General features: G+C 40.0%; 1 protein-coding gene across 5 annotated transcripts in view; it reads left to right on the top strand.

Moving 5' to 3' along the window:
- Positions 1–215: 215 nt before the first annotated feature.
- Positions 216–16,390, top strand: part of Wipi2 (WD repeat domain, phosphoinositide interacting 2) — a 38,301-nt gene continuing 22,126 nt past the window's right edge. For 4 of the 5 annotated variants that reach the window (XM_076839852.1, XM_076839853.1, XM_076839855.1 and 1 more), the window contains exons 1-2: positions 216–472; positions 7,308–7,390. In XM_076839852.1, the coding sequence (XP_076695967.1) occupies positions 399–472; positions 7,308–7,390 (157 nt within the window). In that variant the 5' untranslated portion in view covers positions 216–398. Of the gene's footprint in view, positions 473–2,672; positions 2,727–7,307; positions 7,391–16,390 lie in introns of all 5 variants that reach the window. The other variant, XM_076839856.1, reaches the window with a different exon arrangement.

Here is a 16,390-nt window from a genome sequence, read left to right on the forward strand (position 1 = left end):
CTTTGGTGGCTCCCTCAGCATTAATAAGGTGACCGCAGCACGCACGAGAAAGCGTCCACCCTCTCCTCCCCAGGCGCATGCGTTCCCACAGCACGCCACGGCGCGTCCCACGCGTGCGTGTTTGACACGAACCCTGGCCCGGCCGGAGGTGAGGGGGCGTGGCCTCGGCCGTGCGCCTGCGCCGGGAGGACGTGCGTCGCAGGGGTGGAGCCGCGCAAGCGCGCAGGACGCCCCGGCTCCGGAGCATAAACAAGAGCGGGGCCGGGATGAGGCGGCGGTTGATCCCGCAGCAGCGAGTGGCAGCGACCCAGGCGGCGAGCGGGGCCGGACGCCGACCCTGAGCGCAGCCAGACCCGCCCCCGCGCGCGCCCGCACGGGCCGCCCAGCCGCGCGCAACCATGAACCTGGCGAGCCAGAGCGGCGAGGCCGGCGCCGGCCAGCTGCTTTTCGCCAACTTCAACCAGGACAATACGTAAGGCCGGATCGGGCTCTGGGTTGGGTCGGACCGAACCGCGCCGGGGTCGCGGCCGGCTCGGCTGGGTCGGGATGAGGGCGGGCCCGAGGCTGCCTCGCGGGGGACCTCCCCGCGCACCCTCTGGCGGTGCACCTCGGGCGACGAGGGGATGGAGCAGGGCTGTTTCCACCTGCTGGCTGGAGGCTGACGTCGGACCTCGCTTCTCAGAAAGTTGGGGCCGAACTTCTCGACTCGGTTAGCCGTGGCGGCCGCCTGCGGAGTGGTGGGCATGGGTGGCCTCCGCGTCCCCGCCCCCTCCTCTTGGCTCAGCCCTCTTTGCCCACTCTCGCCTTCCGGCCTCTCTCCTGGTCTCCTCCTCCTCCGAGAGCCCCTTCTCTCGCTTTGATTTCTTTTCCTTCCTCTCCCGTTGTTCTTTTTTGACAGGTGAACTTTGCCGTCTTCTCCAGACAAGAGACAAACTTAGCAATGATCCCAGCCTCCGACCTAGGGAAAAAGAGAGCCCAGAGAAGTGTTAGAAAGACATGCCCGGGGACTCTAGTGCTTCCAGGGGTGGTTCTTCCTTGGGGCAATTTGAAAGGACCTTAATGCCAACCCGTGGATTCTGAATGCTTTTGTCCAGATCTGACATGGGTCGGAAACGGATTCTTCAGAGACTGCCTGGGATGCCCTGTGAGCATAGTTAATAGATGAGGTTACTGGAGAAGGAAGGATGAGTTATGGGCCTGGAAGGGAGGCGAGCCATCTTGGGAAGTGAGTAAGAGGAAGTGATGTAAAAAGAGGAGGAGTGGGTCACTTGGCCTCAGACTAAATAGTGGGTTGCTCCTGGCAGAATGAAATTAGCAAAGTAAAAAGAGATTTTTTTCCCCCTAATTAAAAGTTAATTGTAGATTGGGAAACACCAGGTCGGAGGTGTGCCACAGGTGCTCAATAGCGTCTTCCCAAAGTTGTGAGATGTTGGAAGACAGTCACACATTGGGGCTGTGTTGGGAGTTGGAAAGGGGCAGATCACCTGCTTCAGCTGCAGATCAGGGAACTGAAATGCAGAAAGGTTCAGAACTTGCCTGAGTCTCACGATTGATTAACAGTGATGAGGGCAGGAGTAGAATCCTGTCTCCTGAGCGCTCTTGCAGCATTCTTTCCACTCTGCTTTTCTCTACCTTCAGAGCAGAATTCTGAAGGTGTTGAATTTTAAAATAATGATGTAGTAATCTATAAAGATCAAAAGTAGCAAATATGTAGTGTTGTGTGTATGACTGAAATCCAGTGCAACAAAAACTGTGTAGACAACCTGTTGCAGTTTGTTATAATTGGGATAGACTGTGTAATAATCTAGGTAGGGAAGAGGACCTTTCAGACCAATTCTGATCTTGGTTAGTTTCTAAGCCTTTATATTTTGAAACCAGTAAGAAATGGTAGTATCATGGAGTTTTATGCCTTGTCTAAATGAGAGAATTTCCAAAACATTTTCTACCACTTTATCAGCTTTTCACTAGTTACTTATAAATACCTGAGGAAAGTCGAATATAAGAACGTGTTGTCTTGTGTTATTTTAAACGCACTACCAGATTCCCTATATAATAAGAGATGTCACTCTGGCCTGAAGTAGAACCTTTGCAGACTTGGAAATCATATGTTGCCCACTCCTCAGTTACTAGTTCAAGAGAAGATTTTGGTGTCAGAATTTTGACTTGCCAAAGAGTCCTTGATGTACTTTATACATAAATTGGAGGGAATAGTAAGTTAGAATTATACTAAAAGTTTGTTAGATTATCATGACTATAATTTGTTTTAAAGCTACACTTGAAAGAAATAGAAAAGTTCTGTGGAAAGGCTTTGTGGTTCATGCCTTTCCCTCCCTTCCTGACACCAGTGTTTATTTTAACCGAAGAATGCAGTTTTGAGCAAGGCAAAGGGTGTGTGTCGAGAATCCACATCTACTGTATTCAAAGACGACATTTGGAGGCCATGTCACTTAATAGCATATATGTATGTCATACAGTAATTTCACTTGGTCTTCTATCTTTTAAATGCTTACCACAATATTCATTCCACACAAACTATAACTTTTACCTTTCTTCTTATATTGGTCGTATTTCAAATATTATGGGTTTTTTTTCCCCCCATGATTCTTATCCTAAAAGTGAATACGTTTTATTTGCTTTTTACCATCTGGTTTTTGTTTTTGTTTTTTAGTTAGAGCAGTGAAAGAGACAGCAAGAGCAGCTGGTCGTGGTCGCCTCTCTTTTGCTTGGTAGGTTTTCATCTTGGTTTCTGAAAGTGGCGCTGCAGAGGGCTTATATTGAGGCACTTCTTGGCTTTTTGAATGGAGTGAACCTGTGAATAAGAGTCAGAGGGTCACTTGCCTCTTAAGTGGAAATATCAGGGACTAAATTTTTCCAGTGGATACAACAGCTTGTGGGAAGTTAGTGACATGGCCAAATCAGTTTTAAACATTTCTGAAAGAAATAGAATAAAGGGACTTGACTTCCCAAACCTGGTGTTTGTAGACTGATGTTTTGAAGTGTTTGGAGGTAGTGATTGTTTCCTTCCACTGTGTTTCTTATGTTTCCAGTTGACAGTTAACTGTTCATTGAGGTACTGCTCTCCACTGTGTCCTCATCTGGAACTTGAAGATGGTTTGTAAGGCTCCTTCCACCCTAAAGTTGGAGGTCATTCTGCCTGCTGTGCAGAGGATATAGTTGAAAATGACACTGCCAACAGTGACCAGTGGGGAGGAGACTGATTAGCCATCAGGACTTGTGTGACCCATGGGTCATGCTTGGTGCAGTCAAGGGAGAAGCTGGATGACTTCCAGTTTCTGGTGTGGATTCTGGGTGAACAGTGGTAAGGTCATGGGAAGAAAATTTAGTGAAGGAAAGAATTTTGTGTGTCTCCCAGTGAGTGTGAAAGACATTAGGGCTATCCAGGTGCACATCTGGGGTGAGACATGTGCATTAGGGAAGGGGTACTGTCTTTGTCATGAACTCTGAGCAGCCATGGTCCTAAGTGAGGGTGTCAAGACCTACCAAGTCACTTGGCAGCAGGGACAGGCTGCTTTCTGTTTACAGTGTTGACCTGGTCCACATAATCTTGTAATCAAGTATGGCCTTTTCTTGAAGATAATGAAAGGGAAAGGCCTTTATGGACTGATGAGTAAGAGCAGGTTAGAGAAGAGATAAGGCAGTTAAAGAAAAAAGCATTGATTTCCTTTTTTTTTTTTTGGTGGAAGTTGCTACCTTTTAGATGTTGAATGCTCAAGTTTAAATTTAGTGACAGAGACTTTTAGTTAAATGTGGTGGCTCAAACACAAGCATTTATTTTGGCTCTCTCCCAAAATCCTCGTAAATGTCATAAAAGATATTTTAAAGGGCTCAACTCATAGGGTAGGAAGAATGAGAAAGGAAGTGCTAGCAACAAAATTGGGAAACTAGCAAGTGTTAAAGGAAACTGCATCCTAAATGGCTAGTAGAGAAAGCTAAGAATCACTGCAGAATCCCTGAAAGGCTTAGGAATGTCTGTCTAGGGCAGCTCCAGAAGTGAAGGAAGAAGGGGAGGGATGATGAAGGTAAAGAGGATTGGTTCAGAGTATTCAAGATAGTCATGTTTTTCCTCTCTAATAGAGACAGGCCTAGTCTCTGCAGAGGACCAAGTCAGGGTCTCTGGATTTGGTTACCAGGCACAGTTGAAGGCATGCAGTGGGAGGGGGTGGGGAACATTAAACAAACAGGTTTGTATGTGTGTTTGCTTTTATTTACCCATTGTCAATAAAAGATCCTAAAGATACCACTCTGTTAACTCTTAGAAAAACACAAACATTTATTGCTAATAAAATTATTCATTAGAGTAAACCTCATACTTTCCTATTCTACCTTTCTCATTATTATATCTGCCATTTTGTGATCAGGCAAATCGAGAAATTATTAAAAGCAAAATCAGTGAGGGGTGTGTGAACCTGATTACTGGTGTTGGCAATATTTTGTTATGTTTGTGCTGGGCAGTGAACCCAGGGTCTTGCTCATTCTCAGCTGGTGCTCTGCCTGTGAGCTAGACTCCCAGCCAACTTATAGTTAACATCATTTTTAACTGCCTATCTTTACTGATAAAAGTTTATGTTTCTACAATACTATATCTACACCTCAGAAAAGTACTTGGGATTTTTTTTTACTTCGATTTCTTACTGATTGGAGTACACAATAAATTTTATAGGCTTTGGGATTAAGATTCTAGCTGGGGCATTTAGTATTCAAAATCAGTTTCTGAATATCTGTAAGAACATCAAGCTTGATTGGCAAAGCCTGGTTTTAACTGTCTGTGGGGAGCACACTTGAGAGTCAGGGTAACTCACACTCAAGGATCAGATTCTAAGGCTCATTAATCTTGCTCATGGGAAAGGCCTTTTCTAAGCTTATTTTATACGTAATGCTAATAACTGATGATTTAGTTTCCAAATCAGCAAATTAGAAAAGGAAAGGGCTGCTAATGATGATATAGTCATGAGGAAAAGTGACAGCTGTCAGCAAAACTAAAGTTAGAAATTGTGTGTGCATGTGTGCATGCGCGTGCCACTGAGGAGTGAATCCAGGGCTTCATGCATGCTAATAAGCACATGTACCATAGAACTGCACCCTCAGCCATGGAAAATATTTTTATCAAAGCCCTATAGTCTGTCCATTTGATACTGGGTAGATGAAACCATCAGTTCAAAAGAATTTGCCTTTTCCTTGCTTTAAGAACACAGGAAAGAGCTGGGGTTGTGGCTCAGTGGTAGAGCACTTGCCTAGCATGTGTGAGGCACTGGGTTCAATTCTCAGCACCACATATAAATAAATGAACAAAATAAAGGCTCATCAACATCTAAAAAAAATATTTAAAAAAAATGAACACAGGAAAGTATATAATTTGAGAATTAGTTATTTTTGGTACTGGTGATTGAACCCAGGGTGCTTAACATTAGCCACATCCCTAGCACTTTTTATATTTTATTTTGAAACAGGGTTGTTTAGAGTTTTTGAGGCTGGCTTTGAATTTGAGATCCTCCTGCCTCAGCCTCCCAAGCTGCTGGAAACACAGGCGTGGGCCACTGCACCCAGCTGAGAATTATTTTTAAAAAAAGTCATAAATAGTGGAGGGGCAAGGGATTGGTGCTTAACATAGCAAACCATAGTTATCTGGAATATATTAAACATCAATTTGCTGAAAGTCTGGGGTTGCTGAGATTTTAATTTTAACCTTAAAAGTGCTTATATATTTTTTTCTGCTACTTTTCAAAATGCTTACAGGTATGAATACCTGATTATTTCACTGAAATAAATAATTCAGTATAGGGCTGTGGTTGTGGCTCAGTGGTAGAGCTCTTGCCTAGCATGTGTGAGGCACTGGGTTCAATTCTCAGCACCAAATACAAATAAATGACATCTAAAAATATTTTTTTTAAATAATTCAATATACAATATAGAAAAGTGTTTTGCAAAGAAAAATCATACAAGCTGGTAGAAATTTTTTGTTCCTGCTCTCCACCAGTGTGACTGAACCAGTGTAACTTATTAATAGTTGCTTCCTTCTTACATTTTATATATCTTCCACGTGTGCATGTAAGACTTGGAAATCTAAAAGATTTTTAATAGATGACATGATCATTAAAATACCTCTCATTTTTATTGTGGGGTACAGATGCTAGTAGTATGAAATGTCCATCTTCATTCTTTCTGGTCTTCTGGTTTATCCACTTGTTTCCACATTCTTCCAGACATTACAAACAAAAGTGATCTTAGTATCTGATTCTTCCTATATCCCACCACTTCCTACTTTATTTTCTCATTCTTTCTGTTTCTGAAGGCTGCACTTTCTTCTCTTTTCTGTTTTCTTTGGTCAGTTGCATTTGGGAGAGAGGGATTTTTTGATCAGGAAATCCTTCATTTGGTGTCACTGGTCCCCTGCACTGGGGAGGGTTGGGCGAGCTCCTGAGGTTCTTCCAAGCCTCTGTGCTAAAGCAGGACTGTTGGGTGGTTAACATGGCATCTTAAATGTGAAGCTGTCAGAAGGGATCCTTCTCTTTCTAAGCCAACAGCGTTCTAAGTTAGCTTTTTGGTTTGTTTTGCTTCCACCCTGTTGCTCAGTCATAATACAACGTAGGTGATTGAGACATGATTGTGAAAGGGCTTACTGAAATGCAGAAAGATGCCAAGTCCACAGAGGTTATAAACATCTTTAAAATTTAGAATGCAGTGCCAGCTTGCTTAACTTCTCAGACCCTGGTGGACTCCCTATATGTATCCCTTGAGAATCCCCAGTTTGTTGTGAGGGAATCAGTAATTTAGGGCTGATCATTTTTTTATTCACATCTCAAACTTGAGAGTTTTGTAAGTTGGTTTTTGGGTTTTTTTTAGTATTTTTATTTTAATCTTTTCCCCAGTTTTGTGTTTAATGGATAAATTGTATATATTTAAATTGTACAATATGATTCTTTAATACATGTATACATTATAAAGTGATGTAATCAAGCTAATTAAGGTGTATCCATCACCTCATATAGTTACTTTCTTTGTAGTGAGAAGTGTTTTGAGTATGTGGTATACTTTTATTATTATAGCCATTGTCCTGTACAGTAGATGTCCAGAAAAAGTATGTAACTTTCAAATAAGAGTATTGTCTATATTTTATTGAGTTTATAGCAACTTCCTCTGCCACACACCTGGTATAAACTGGGTGAAATTATTTGGACTATGCTAATTTCTGGTAGGAATGCTGGTTACTAACTGACATGGGAGTTAGTTTGTGCATTATCACTGTCTACATGTATCAGCTCTTATTTCTGAATTTGGCTTTTTTGCAGGTCCCTAGCTGTTGGTAGTAAGTCCGGTTATAAATTTTTCTCCCTTTCTTCTGTGGATAAGCTGGAACAGATCTATGAATGCAGTAAGTGTTTGTTTTCTTTTTTCCCTTCTTAAAAAAAAAAAAAAAAAAAGGTAGACCAGCTGTACCTGAATTTGAATGAAGACTTAAACTCAAGCACTGTGGGTGGTTCAAGTTCAGATGCCCCTTGACCAATCCTCTTATTTCACTTTGGTCTCCCGGGAGGGATAACTAGTGACAATCTCTAGATATTCTTTTAGCTCTTTTTCTGTGCATTTACGTACATGTAAATTGTATATTTAGAATTTTGTTTTATGAGAATCTTACCATATATATATTATTCCATAATTTCTTCCCTTTTTTAATACCATTTTAAAACAGTTAGCTTACTCTTATAAAGGTCTTCCAGAAAATTGAAAATTTTTTATAGCTCCTGCAGGAACAATTTGTTTTCTCAAGTTGTCATTTTATAGCACTTGAGTAGCCTACGAATCAAAGAGGTAGTGTGGATTAGCAGAAGGGTCGTGTGCTTTGCTTGTTTGGCCACTTACTATGTAGCTTTAGGGGATTACTTCATTTCTAGGCCTCAGTTTCTTTATTTTTTTCCAAAACAAATAAGGCCTGTCTCTAAGATTGTTTTCAGTCTTGCAAAACAATGACTATATGTAAAATAATACTTGCTGAAGAAATAGTTGAAGGTATAGACCCAGGGAGACTACAATGGAAAGGTTTGAATCTTTCCCCATAAATAATTTTTTAATTAAGATAATTGGAGATGCTTGTGTATTTACAAAAAATAATGTGGATCCCTTGTACCCCTTGTCCAGTTTCCCCCAATGATAACATCTTGCAAAGCCTTAGTATAATGTCACAGTCAGAATATTGATGTCCTTCTCTCCTGTTCCTGTTTCTCCAGTTTTACCTGTGCTTATTTGTTTGCATTCAAGCTCTGTATACTCCTAATACCTGTGGAGATTGCTGTATTACCACAGTGAAGATACTGCACAATTCTAAAACCGAAAGATCTTCCAGTTGCCCTCATAACCACATTAGCCTCTCTTCCACAACCCCATCCCCCATCACTAATCCCTGGCAGTTACTGATCTTAGTTTCTTAAGTTTGAAAATGATATTAGTCAGTTTTTTATTACTATAACAAAATACCTGAGATAAGCTATCTTTTCTTCATAACAAAATACCTGAGATAAGCTAACTTATGAAGAAAAGAACTTCACTGCATTGGCTCAGTTGTAGTGAAGGCCCTCTTGGCTACAGAATGATGTGTGCACATGAGGGAGCAGGCAGTCACATCTAGAAACCTGGAAGCCAAAGAGACTTGGTAGGGCCAGGCTTGCACTATTTATAACAACTCTCTCTTGAGAGAACTACTTTAATGCCTTTTGAGGGTAGGACCCCCAGTGACCTAAGGACCTCTCACTAGGCACCATCTCTTAGAGGATTCATCACCTAACAAAAGCATCACCTTGAAACCAAGCCCCCAACAAACTAACCTGTGAGGGACACTCAAACCAAATCCAGCCATAGCAGAAGGATATAATCTTTTGATCGATGTTTTTGGTCAGCACATTTCTTAGAAATTCATCCAAGCTGTTATATATATATATATATGTCAACAGTTCTTTCTTTTGTAGCCCAGTAGTATTCCACAGTATGACTGTATCACAGTTTAAGCATTCACCTGTCGAAAGAACATGTAGGCTATTACAGTTTGGGCCTTCTACAAATAAAGCTGCTGTGAACACTCATGTATAGGTTTTTGTTTGGATGTGAGTTTTCATTTCTTGAAATGCCCAAGAGAACAGTTGCTGGGTCATATGATATTGTACATGTACATTTTTTAAAACTGCCAAACTGTTTTCTAGGGTGGCTGTATCGTTTTACATTCCTACTGATAGTAAGTGGTCTGATTTCTCTGCATCCTTACCAACATCTGGTGTTACCCCTTTATTTTTTTTCAGCCATTCTGATAGATAAGTACAGTACTATCTCATTGTGTGGCTTTGTGTTTGCTAAGAATTGTAAGTTCTCGATATATCCTAGGTACTAGTCCTTTGTTGGATATGTGGTTTATAAATATCTTCTCCCTCTCTCTATTTTACATTTTAGGCAGACCTTAATCTGCCGTGGCCCTGACCTAAGCTAAGGATCCTTGCTTTGGGGAAGTAAGGAGTGTAGTATTCACACTATGCCGCTTCTAACTTATCACACTGGGATATGGATTCAGGGGATACTTGACTATCATTTTGTTTCTCTGCATGAACATTAAGATTTTGGTAACTGGGTTCCCCAAAATGCCGGACCCCGCCAGAATTTTCTTCTGAGTGTTCCAATATTGTCAGCTTTGTTTTCTCTGTGGTTTATGTTCCATTATGGAATTCCACTTTTATTTTTACTATCTCAAGAATGGGAGGTTCGTCGAGCTTGTGTGAATAGATGTCTCATGTTCACACATGTGCACTCATTCAGTGAATGTTCTAGTCTTGAGGACCTGCATGAGCCAGCCTGTTCTGGTGGTTGGAGACAGGAATGACAGCATTTCCACCTCCATGAAACTTGCATCTAAATGGAAGAGGACCAGAAGTGTTTGTTTCAAGTCTTGAGTGGGGGGACGCAATCAACAGCAGACAGACATAAACAACACCCCTTCACCTGTTAACATAAGGTGAAGACACTAGGATTGTTTTGTGCCACTTACTTGAAAGTACAGTGTTCTCATGGCCCACTAGGAGGTGAGGGGCCCTGGTTCCTCTCTGTAGGTGAACCTTTGGGTGTCCTCCCAGTGTCCAACTCCTTGCAGTTCCTCTTGCTACCCCAAGGTAAGGCCCTCTTAGGGAGAACAGTAAACCAAGCCTCAGACTCATCCCTGCCTGGCTCCTGTTGGCTGTCTCACTACTTTACTCCCTTTTGACTTCAGACTTGCCTCCTGGTGCTTACTAAATCTTCCCAAAAAGCCTTTTTTCTAGGTAGAGCTGAAGGTGTGATCTGGGTGATAAGATAGGTGTGAATCAGTGATTGCTGATCTCAGGCATCCGTGAGCATTCCTGAACCTTGCTAAATGTGATCTTCCCTCCTGAAGACTAGTCCTATCTCTGGAAGTGGATACCTGGCTTTTATGAATGGCTGGAACATTTATTAAGTCTGTATCCAAATAAAATGCCCGAATTGTGCTATTAAACTGTTGCCATAGTCACTGTAGTCATCTGTTTTGAAATTCTCAATTTGACTTTGTTTAGAGGCCCAATTCTTAGAAAGCGTATAAGAGTATAAAAACCTTTATTTATTTATTTTTTTCTCAACATAAAGTTTGCTGGCTTTTGGTGGAATCTAATCTAATGTCTTAGTAGTCCTTTTTAAGGAGGAATGTTAGTTTCTGTATTCCACCTATTGAACTTTGGTACTTTAAAATAAATAAAATGGATTTTAAGAAAACTGAAAGAATCTTGCTTCATATATCCATATTTTAGTTTGGGCTCAGTGTTGGCTTGTACTCTCAACTCTTTGTGATACATCATAAAGTCAAATCTTTGCTCTCAGTCTGTTGCTATTACAGAAAGAATGAGCCAGAACCAGTTTAGAGGAAAAGCAAGGTCAACAACTGCTTTTGTTCTTTATTTCTTGAAAACAAACAAAAACTAAAATCTTTACTCAGAAGCATGGTAAGATTTTTTTGCTGCCTGTGTTATTGTAATTTTAAACTTAGGGGAAAGTTGCAGACTCTCAGATAAACTTGTCCATTGTTGACGTATGCTCCATATGTTTTCTCATTCTTTCTCTGTAGATGCATTTCTTGTTTAAAGAAACACAGTGCACAGATATGTGGTCCCTTTTCTCTAAAATATTACTGCAACAGTATCCTCCATTATTAGACAAAGTAGATAAAAGATATGGGTGTATTATTTATAAAATAAAAGTTTAGAAGTTAGCTTTTTCAGATTCTACATTGTGTATGTTCTTTGCATTTTATACGTTTCTGAACTAGAAAAGCAGACCTCATGAAGCATTCAGTTCCAAAACACAAGCGGAATGAAATGGAGCCTAGCTCAGCAGAAGTGAATGGAGCCTATGAAAATTATAGAAATGCATCCATCAACATATAACCCCTTTTATCAGCCTTCTTGCTTGGCCGAGAAACTAATCATCATTTACTTTACAGCCATCATCTGCATCTTAAGGTTTGAGAAATGGTGCTTTCTGAAATCATTTCTATTTGACAGGCTATGTGCTGTTTGGAATATTAATTTCAGTGAGATTTATAGTAATGGAGAAACTCTAGTAGCCCCTCATTGCCTAAATCTGTTGTAATGGAATATCGGGCTCTTTACTTGCATCCCCATAGAGCTCCAGGCATCCAACAGGCTTGTGCGGAAGTGTGTTCTATCAATTATTTAATGGCTTTGTTCCTCCCACTTTATCATTGCCAGCTAGAAACTCTGCCAGCAGAAGCAAAGCAACGTTCTTGCTTCAATCAAGTAATTAATTTTCTAAGTTAGATTTTCAGGTAGGCAATCTCTAAGAAGAACGTTGGCAAAAATTGTGACAGAAGCCACCTAGAATGAGTCCTAAAAGCTAGGCCTTATCCACTTGAGGTCATGGAGTTCATGTTCATACTTTCTCTTTGTCAGTCTGAGTACATTCTGGCACTGGTGTGCTGGCACCATGCCATCCTGAGCAGTGACACAGCCTTGTATCTTTTTCTTCCCGTTTGACTGTCATATCTTTCATAATTAACCCAATTCATTGTTTACCATTTTATTTCCAGGAAGGGCCAAGCTGTCTGTAGTTTAGTGGAAAGTGGTCTGTGTGTGTGGGTTCCATGTATGCTTGTGCATTAGAAAGTTCTCTTGAGTGTGAAATTTAATATAATAATTAAATTAAATATAATAGAGCTCTGTGTTCATTCTGGAGACACTGGTGTTCCTCCGCCATTTGACTTCATCCTTTTCCTGGTAAAAGCTCCCTTGGAAACCTGATGGCAGTTGCAGATGTTTCCCCCCAGAAAACTCTACATTTATTGTATGATTTCAGTGGTTTCACAGACCCTGGATGCCCATCTGGATATTTCCCAGGATATCCACTTGAGGTCATGGACTCTGGTCTTTGGGAGGGTGTGCTCTGACACTTAATTTCTGTCCTGTGTGGCCCATTTTTTCATGAGCAGCATGACTTGACACTCAGAGTCCCTTGTTACTTGCTTGCATCAGATCTTAATATATCAGCCAAAGTTCAGATTTCTGCAATAGGCTGCCTAAGGTTTTTTTATTGTGTTTTTTAACAGCCCTTTTGGAATGTAATTTATATATCTCTTATGGTATATAAATCTGTTTAAAGTGTACAATCCAGTGGGTTTTAGTATATTTACTAAGTTGTGCAGCCCACCATAATCTAATTTTAAAATGTTTTATCATCCCCTAAAGTAACCCTAAGTCCATTAGCAGTCACTCCCTGTTTCCTCCCACCAGCCCTGCATCACCACTAATCTACTTTCTGCTTCTATAGATTTGCTGTCTGGACATTTGAGATAAATGGAATCCTGTGTCTGGCTTCTTTCATTTAGAATGTTTTCATGGTTCATCCCTGCTGTAGCATGTATCAGTACTTCACTTATTTTTATTGCTGAAGTGTTGTATGGATATATGATTTTGTGTGTCTGTTGCTGGACATTTGGGTTGTTTCCATCTAGGGACTATTGTAAATAGTGCTGCCTTGAACATTTGTGCACAAGTTCCTGTGTGAATGTATGTTTTCATTTCTCTTGAGTAGACCTGCGGAAGTGGACTTCTTTGTTTTGCCCACTTGTAAGCATAACTGTACTGTAGCTTTCTGGAGTGGGAAGTATACATTTTAAAATGGAAGGACACTGCCTTACTGCCTTTAGCAAAGGTAGTGTTTATGTGCGTGTTGCCAGGGTGTGAACTGGCCTGCTTCCTCACACCCCTCCCAGGTTAGGCATCATCATGCAATTTCCTATTCACACTCTGAAGTTTGTAAAGTCCATTTGCCTTCATTATTTACAATTCTCCAGTCGATGGAAGTGGAACTCTTTTTTTCATATACTCATTTGCTGCCTTTTTCTTTTTTTTAGATAACTGCCTGTTTGTTTTCTTTGCCTGCTTTTTTGTTGGGTTATTTGTCTTTTATAGATTAAAGCAATAAGCCATTTGTTATGGTTGGCAAATACTTTTTTCTGGAGTGTGATTTGCTTTTTCACCTTGTTTACTTATGTCTGTCTTCACCATTCCAAGGCATGGCTCAGTCTAGTCCTGTAAGGCTCCACCACCAGAACATCCTCCCACTCCTGTTAAGACTTTTCTCAGCATTGGCCTCCAGTACCTTGGTGCCATGTTTTACAGTGAATTCTCTATCCACCTGCAGGTTTTTTGATTTACAAAGTCTTCCACTTTCATTTCATGTATGTGTCCTTCTTTGTTTAGAGGGTTTTACTAAAGCACTGAGGGATCAAGATGAGCTTTTATTTGAAACTCAGGTAGGAAAAAAAATAATAGTTAATGTGTTCATCTAGGTGGTAGGCATATGGAAGTTTATTTCATTTTACTCTTATGAATGTTTATCGCTAAAGAGTTTTCCTGCCTTCATTCCTCATTTTAAAAATTCTGAAAGAAATATCCTCTACTTTATTTCATAAAAATTTCAGGAAAATCATTTCAAAATCATAGTTGAATGAGAAGATGAGCAGACACCCTGACCCAGAGATCCTCTCCCTCTGTGTTTCTTTGAGATAACTGACTACATTACTTCCTCTTCTTTTTCCAAGATTTTATTAATGGAAATTTCCATAGAAAAGTTGAAAGTACTTTCCAGCAAACACCCATCTATCCTCAGTTTAGACTGCATTGGTGACAGTTTGTCACTAGTCCTATCAGCACAGGCCATTACCCAACTCATTCAGTGTGTATGCGCTTCAGAGTGCATCACAGACACCATCACAGTACCCAAGCACTGCCTCGCTCCTTGTACCAAGTGGAGTTCATTGTTTTCTTGGGTGGTTTTTTTTTTTTTTTTTTTTCCCTTATAAAAGTAAAGTTTACACACAATAGTATGCTCAAATCTTAAGCAAACATTCTGAGTTTTGACACACACCCACACCTTGGTAAGCCCTCTTGAGGTTTACCATCTCCAGAAAGCACCATTCAGACTCCCTCCCGGTAGAGTTCTGTTCCTTTCTGCCGCCAGAAGCTACCAGTGTTTTTTCTACCACTTCAGCTTTGTCTATCCTTGAACTTCATACAGAATGTAGCATCTACTCTTCCATTGACATTTCTTTTGCTCAGCATAAGTTTTTTTGAGATCTGTTCATATTTTTGCATGTCTCAGGTGCTTGGTATATGAATATATATTCTCTGATGGACATCTGGGCTCTTCCGAGTTCAACTTACTATGAATAAAGCTGTTAGGAACATTCTTGTACAAGTTTTTTTGGGTGAATGTCTTACTGGAATTGTTGAGTAGATAAAGTATTCAGTTTTATAGAACTACCAGACCTTTCATCCAAGTGGGTATATCATCTGTATTCCTATCTATGCTGAGAGACCGGTTTCTGTGCCCACTAACATTTGGTGTTGTATCACTGTTTGATTGTAGTCTTTCTTATGCATGTGCATACGTGCCAGGGTTGGAACCCAGGGCCTGCTGTGTGCTAAGCATGCACTCTATCAGTGAGTGCACCCCACTCTTCATTGTGATTTTACTTTGAATTTCCCTGGTGACTAATGATGTTGAACACTTGGTGTGTTTATTGTCCATTTGCATATGTTTTTTGAAATGTCTCTTCATACTATCACCCCCCTATTTAGATTTGGTTGTTGCTTTATTGAGTTGGGGGATAAAGATCCTTCATTCAAAATGATTTGTGACTCTTTTTTTTCTAGCTTAGTTTGCCTGTTTTCTTAATTTTATTGGCTTTGTAATAGATCTTTTAAATTTTGATTTTTCTTTCTTTCTTTTTTTTTTTTTTTTTTTTTTTGCTTTCTGTGTCCTATCTAGGAAATCTTTGCCTACCCTCAAGTTATGAAGCTCTTTTTATATATGCACTTTGAAAGTTCTATAGTTGGAATTGTGCATGGAAAGTTTTCTTTTATGTTTAGGTCAGTGATCCATCTGAAATTAATTTCTGTGTGTGTCATGAGGTATGAATCAAGGTTAAATTTCTTATGGATTCCTATTGCGTCATTTGTGGAAAAGATTTTTCTTTTCTTGTGGGATCACTTTGGGACCTATATTACAGTCCTGTAAGTGTGGTACTATTTGGGGGCGTTTTATTTTCTTCCATTGGTTTATTTGTTAAATCTTTGTTCTTTTTCAACATAGTCTTATGTGTTCTAGATCTAGATTATTTTGCCTTTCCGTATAGAATCTTAAAGTAGCTTTCAGTGTCTACAGAATGCTAAGGATGGCATTAAACACAGAAATCATTTTGAGGAGAATTGATATCTTAACAATATTGAGTTTCCAGTCCATGAGCCTGTTATATTTTCTCATCATTTAGCTCTTTGTCTTAGTAATGTATTGTACGTTTTGGTATGGAAGTATTGCATCATTTGTTAAATTTATTCCTAATAATTTACAGTTAGGTAGTATTGCAGATGCAATTTTTATTTCATTTCCAGTTGTTTAATGCTAGCTCATAAAAATATACTCTATTTTTGTAAAAAAAAAAAAAAAAAGTTTTTTTAAATTCCTTTTCTGTGGTGCTGGGGATTAACCCAGGGTCTTGTGCATGCTAAGTAAGCCCTCCCACTAAGTTACACCCCCAGACTCATTTTGTTTTTTAATTTTGCATCCTGTGATTTTGTTTATTTGATTTATTAATTTTAATGTTTGCTTTGTAGTTTCCTTAAGGTTGTACCCCTACCCCCAACCACACACACCCCCATCCCCTTTCTCTACTATCTCCCTTGGATTTTCATGAGATCCTTTCACTTTTCTTTTCCTTTTTCCTCTCTAGCTCCATATAAGGGTCTTAACTTAATTCACTTAACATAATATTCTCAAATTTGATCCATTTTCCTGCAAATGACATAATTTT

This window comes from Callospermophilus lateralis, chromosome 19 (assembly GCF_048772815.1).
Source record: "Callospermophilus lateralis isolate mCalLat2 chromosome 19, mCalLat2.hap1, whole genome shotgun sequence".
Classification (NCBI taxonomy): domain Eukaryota; kingdom Metazoa; phylum Chordata; class Mammalia; order Rodentia; family Sciuridae; genus Callospermophilus; species Callospermophilus lateralis.